Source organism: Pseudorasbora parva, chromosome 8 (assembly GCF_024679245.1).
Source record: "Pseudorasbora parva isolate DD20220531a chromosome 8, ASM2467924v1, whole genome shotgun sequence".
Taxonomy (NCBI): domain Eukaryota; kingdom Metazoa; phylum Chordata; class Actinopteri; order Cypriniformes; family Gobionidae; genus Pseudorasbora; species Pseudorasbora parva.
This window is the reverse complement of record NC_090179.1, coordinates 49,073,358-49,078,357: the sequence shown is the minus strand read 5'-3', so window position 1 is coordinate 49,078,357 and position 5,000 is coordinate 49,073,358. Positions and strand designations below refer to the sequence as shown.

General features: G+C 42.7%; 3 protein-coding genes across 8 annotated transcripts in view; 2 read left to right on the top strand and 1 right to left on the bottom strand.

Annotated features, from left to right (window-relative positions):
• LOC137085359 (endothelin-converting enzyme-like 1) overlaps positions 1–3,710 on the top strand; it is an 18,922-nt gene extending 15,212 nt beyond the window's left edge. The window contains exons 9-12 of the mRNA XM_067451920.1: positions 205–270; positions 361–456; positions 570–646; positions 2,815–3,710. Coding sequence (XP_067308021.1) covers positions 205–270; positions 361–456; positions 570–646; positions 2,815–2,914 — 339 coding nt within the window. The 3' untranslated portion in view covers positions 2,915–3,710. The remainder of the gene's footprint in view (positions 1–204; positions 271–360; positions 457–569; positions 647–2,814) is intronic.
• The window catches only part of lsamp (limbic system associated membrane protein), a 509,713-nt gene that overhangs the window by 429,379 nt on the left and 75,334 nt on the right, over positions 1–5,000 (bottom strand). The window lies entirely within an intron of this gene.
• Positions 4,162–5,000, top strand: part of cep57 (centrosomal protein 57) — a 32,289-nt gene continuing 31,450 nt past the window's right edge. For all 6 annotated transcript variants that reach the window (XR_010906835.1, XR_010906833.1, XR_010906834.1 and 3 more), the window contains exon 1: positions 4,162–4,352. Coding sequence is in view for 3 of the 6 variants with exons in the window: in XM_067451486.1 (XP_067307587.1) it covers positions 4,314–4,352 (39 nt within the window). In the remaining 3 variants the exon portion in view is untranslated. The remainder of the gene's footprint in view (positions 4,353–5,000) is intronic.

Below are 5,000 nucleotides of genomic sequence, written 5' to 3'. Positions count from 1 at the left end.
TCATGAGCTCAAGGCTAGATTATTGTAATGCTCTACTGGGTGGTTGCCCTGCTCGCTTAATAAACAAACTCCAGCTGGTCCAAAACCAGTAAAAAGCGCTACATAAGTGTCTGTGTGTGTGTGTGTGTGTGTGTGTGTGTGTGTGTGTGTGTGTGTGTGTGTGTGTGTGTGTGTGTGTGTGTGTGTGTGTGTGTGCACGCACAGGTGAACGGGCGTCTGACGCTGGGTGAGAACATCGCTGATCTGGGCGGACTGAAGTTGTCTTATTATGTGAGTTTCATCAGAATGATGAAATTTAAAACTTCCACTGATCAGATATAGTATGACAGTTCACACTGGTGTGTGTGTGTGTGTGTGCAGGCGTATCAGAAGTGGGTGCGTGAACACGGGCCGGAGCGTCCTCTCCCAGGACTCAAGTACACACACGAGCAGCTGTTCTTCATCGCATTCGCTCAGGTACGCGACTCGTTAACCCGCATTAGTTCACACTAGTGACAGATGATCTGTAGATCCTGCTCTGAAGTGTGTGTGTGTGTGTGTGTGTGTGTGTGTGTGTGTGTGTGTGACAGAACTGGTGTATGAAGAGACGGTCACAGTCGATTTACCTGCAGCTGCTGACGGACAAACACGCACCTGAACATTACAGGTAACACACAGAGTCACGTTCAGCACATACAGCTGCTGCTCATATAAATAAAATATAAGCACATTTTTGAATGGGTTTTGTTTCACTTTCCTCTCCAGGGACCAGTTATCCCTTATTGCTTGTACACTTTTTTCTACCACATCTTTTCTTTCCTTTCCCTATATATATTAGGGCTGTCAACGAATATTCTAAAGAATGACAGCCCATATATATATAGTGAGGAAAATAAGTATTTGAACACTCTGCTATTTTGCAAGTTCTCCCACTTAGAAATCATGGAGGGTCTGAATTGTGATCATATGTGCATGTCCACTGTGAGAAACAATCTAAAAAAACAATCCAGAAATCACAATGTATGACACGTGAGGAGCTGGGCAATGACCTGAGAAGAGCTGGGAGCACCGTTTCCAAGGTTACTGTTGGTAATACACTCAGACGTCATGGTTTGAAATCCTGCATGGCACGGAAGGTTCCCCTTAAACCAGCACATGTCCAGGCCCGTCTGAAGTTTGCCAATGACCATTTGGATGATCCAGAGGAGTCATGGGAGAAAGTCATGAGGTCAGATATAACGTTTTGGTCATAGTTCCACTAAACGTGTTTGGAGGAAGAAGAATGAAGAGAGCCATCCCAAGAACACCATCCCTACTGTGAAGCATGGGGGTGGCAGCATCATGCTGTGGGGGTGTTTTTCAGCACATGGGACAGGGCGACTGCACTGTATTAAGGAGAGGATGACCGGGTCCATGTACTGCCAGATTTGGGGGAACATCCTCCTTCCCTTAGTTAGAGCATTGAAGATGGGTCGAGGCTGGGTCTTCCAGCATGACAATGCCCAAAGCACAGCCAGGATAACCAAGGAGTGGCTCTGTCAGAAGCATATCAAGGTTCTGCCGTGGCCTAGCCCGTCTCCAGACCTAAACCCAATAGAGAATCTTTGGAGGAGCTCAAACTCAGTGTTTCTCAGCGACAGGCCAGAAACCTGACGGATCTAGAGGAGATCTGTGTGGAGGAGTGGGCCAGACACCTGACGGATCTAGAGAAGATCTGTGTGGAGGAGTGGGCCAGACACCTGACGGATCTAGAGGAGATCTGTGTGGAGGAGTGGGCCAGAAACCTGACGGATCTAGAGGAGATCTGTGTGGAGGAGTGGGCCAGAAACCTGACGGATCTAGAGGAGATCTGTGTGGAGGAGTGGGCCAGAAACCTGACGGATCTAGAGGAGATCTGTGTGGAGGAGTGGGCCAGAAACCTGACGGATCTAGAGGAGATCTGTGTGGAGGAGTGGGCCAGAAACCTGACGGATCTAGAGGAGATCTGTGTGGAGGAGTGGGCCAGAAACCTGACGGATCTAGAGGAGATCTGTGTGGAGGAGTGGGCCAGAAACCTGACGGATCTAGAGGAGATCTGTGTGGAGGAGTGGGCCAGAAACCTGACGGATCTAGAGGAGATCTGTGTGGAGGAGTGGGCCAGAAACCTGACGGATCTAGAGGAGATCTGTGTGGAGGAGTGGGCCAGAAACCTGACGGATCTAGAGGAGATCTGTGCGGAGGAGTGGGCCAGAAACCTGACGGATCTAGAGGAGATCTGTGTGGAGGAGTGGGCCAGAAACCTGACGGATCTAGAGGAGATCTGTGTGGAGGAGTGGGCCAGAAACCTGACGGATCTAGAGAAGATCTGTGTGGAGGAGTGGGCCAGAATCCCTCCTGCAGGGCAAACCTGCTGAAGAACTACAGCACACGCTTGACCTCTGGAAACGCAAACAAAGGCTACTGGCCAGATATTAGCACTGATCTTCTCAGGTGTTCAAATACTTATGTGCAGCTGCATCATACAAATAAATAGTAAAAAATTCATACATTGTGATTTCTGGATTTTTATTTTAAATTATGTCTCTCACAGTGGACACACACACACACACACACACACACACACACACACACACACACACACACACACACACACACACACACACACACACACACATATATATATATAGGTTTAGTTATTTTAGTGCATCTAAATAATAATTAGAAATGTTGCTGAAATGAAATAAAATAACTGTACATTGTTTTCAGATTGTTTTATTTTTACGACACTTTCAAAATATTTCCATGTATGTATATATACATACATCCATGTATGTGTGTGTGTGTGTGTGTATGCAGGGTGATCGGCAGCGTGTCTCAGTTCGAGGAGTTCGGCCGTGTTTTTCACTGTCCCCGAGGCTCGCCCATGCACCCGGTCAACAAGTGCTCCGTCTGGTGACCTCTGACCTCTGACCCCTGAGCCATCCGTTTGACCAATCACACTCCACTCGTCATCGTTGTTTTCAAATGTTTATTTTTATATTCAGACTCGGAGTGTGTTGTTGAGTTGTGTGTGTGTGGACAGAGCTGTATCGTAGGCATGCTGACGTTTTGATACGATGTGTTTTTAATGTCCTTGCCCTGGTGTGAGATGCGAATGGACCCTAATCTCGTCTCCCGATGGCGGTCTGGGATCGTCCCAGAGTTCGTGTTCCTGATGTGATTGTTGATGTGAAAATGTTCTTTATTGTTTCTGGACTTCAGGACGGCCCTCTTACGCAGCTCTCGATAGGGGTTATTAGAGGACTCATTTTGTATAAAGTTTTGCTCATGGATGATGAAAGAGTAACAGATGCATTATATGAGAGTTTAGAAAACTGTACAGGTCAAATAAAGCATGTTTCCTGTTTAAACACACACACACACGCACACACACACACACACGCACACACTATCTCTCTCTTACTCTCTCTCACACGCACACACAAACATTGAGACACACACACACACACACACACACACACACACACACACATTGTCTCTCTCTCTGTCTCTCATACACACACACTGTCTCTCTCTCTCTCTCTCTCTCTCTCTCTCTCTCTCTCTCTCTCTCTCTCTCACACACACACACACACACACACACACACACTCAAACAAAGATAAATAAAAAATGTCCAGCATTTAATGAAAAACTGAAAAATGCTCAATCCTCCATAATCCATGTTTGGAATAAAACAAGATCATGCAACCGATCACAAAAATATCTGTTGATCATTTGTGGAAAACGATGACGGGCAGAGTTTGCTCATTATTTACTTTATGTGGTGGATTACAGATATATGCGGACTTTTATTATGTTTTCTCAGCCACTATCCAGTCCGCAAACAAGAGAAAGAGTTAATTTCTACGATATTACAAGACATCATGTATTATTTTGACATTAACTCATGCGAGATTAGTCATATGAACAGTTTACTAATACTTTTTAAATTACATACTCAAACAGACGACAAATATCTGTGGAAATTGAGTCTGAGGAAACCCAGGATGTCGACGCTTCCGGTAAAGGAATTCACTGATTAAAAAAAATTGTATTAACTAGTATCGCCACAGTTTTCAACAACAACAAAAAATCCACGTAACTTTTAAATGTTAGAATTAACGTCTCATGACTTTTATTTTTAAAACCGCAGACCGGAAGTTGTCATCGCTGCCTTCACAGCCTCTGCTGGGCGCGCTTGTGTTTTGTTTCCTGTTTTCACAACCAACTCAAAATTCACAACAAACAGAGCTACAACTCACAAAACGTGAATGTAATTTAATTAAATATGATCAAGAATTAAACTCATCTTCAAATGGACACGCACTCGAAACCCTCCGCGAGGCGAGAACAGGTAAAAACCACATTACATCTTCGACATTCACACACGAAACCGCTTTAAAGTTCATATACAGAACGATATTAACATGTTTAATCGCACCGAATATGTTTGAAAAGCTACATAATACAGTTTAATACAACTGTAAATAATATGACTTAATAATACACTTTATGTCGATGATGTTTTGAATTCTTAACCCTTCAGTTTAAAACTAAACATTAACATTTCACAGACTTAAATGTGCTTTTTCTCGATTAAGTTATCACTTAAATACGCCAACAAACTCGAATCATATCAATATATATCATTTATATTCATAAACTCTGCAGGCTTATTGTTAAAGTTGTTCATATTTATCAGGGTTGCCAACTTTTAGAGATGTTTTTGTATCGGTATGTTTATTATTTATTATGGATATCTTATTTTAGTATTAATTTATATGTAGTATATATCTTACTGTACATAATAAGGATAAATTATTTTGTCTTAGCACTATTTTAAACGTTTAGGTCAAATAATGTGTGCTTTCACTTATATATTCGCTTATATAAGTAACATTATTCATTAAAAACACTAGGACGCTAAATCCGTAAGTTATTAATATTTTAAAATGTCACATTTAATAAATCTAGTGTTTGATCATATTTGAATATTTATTAA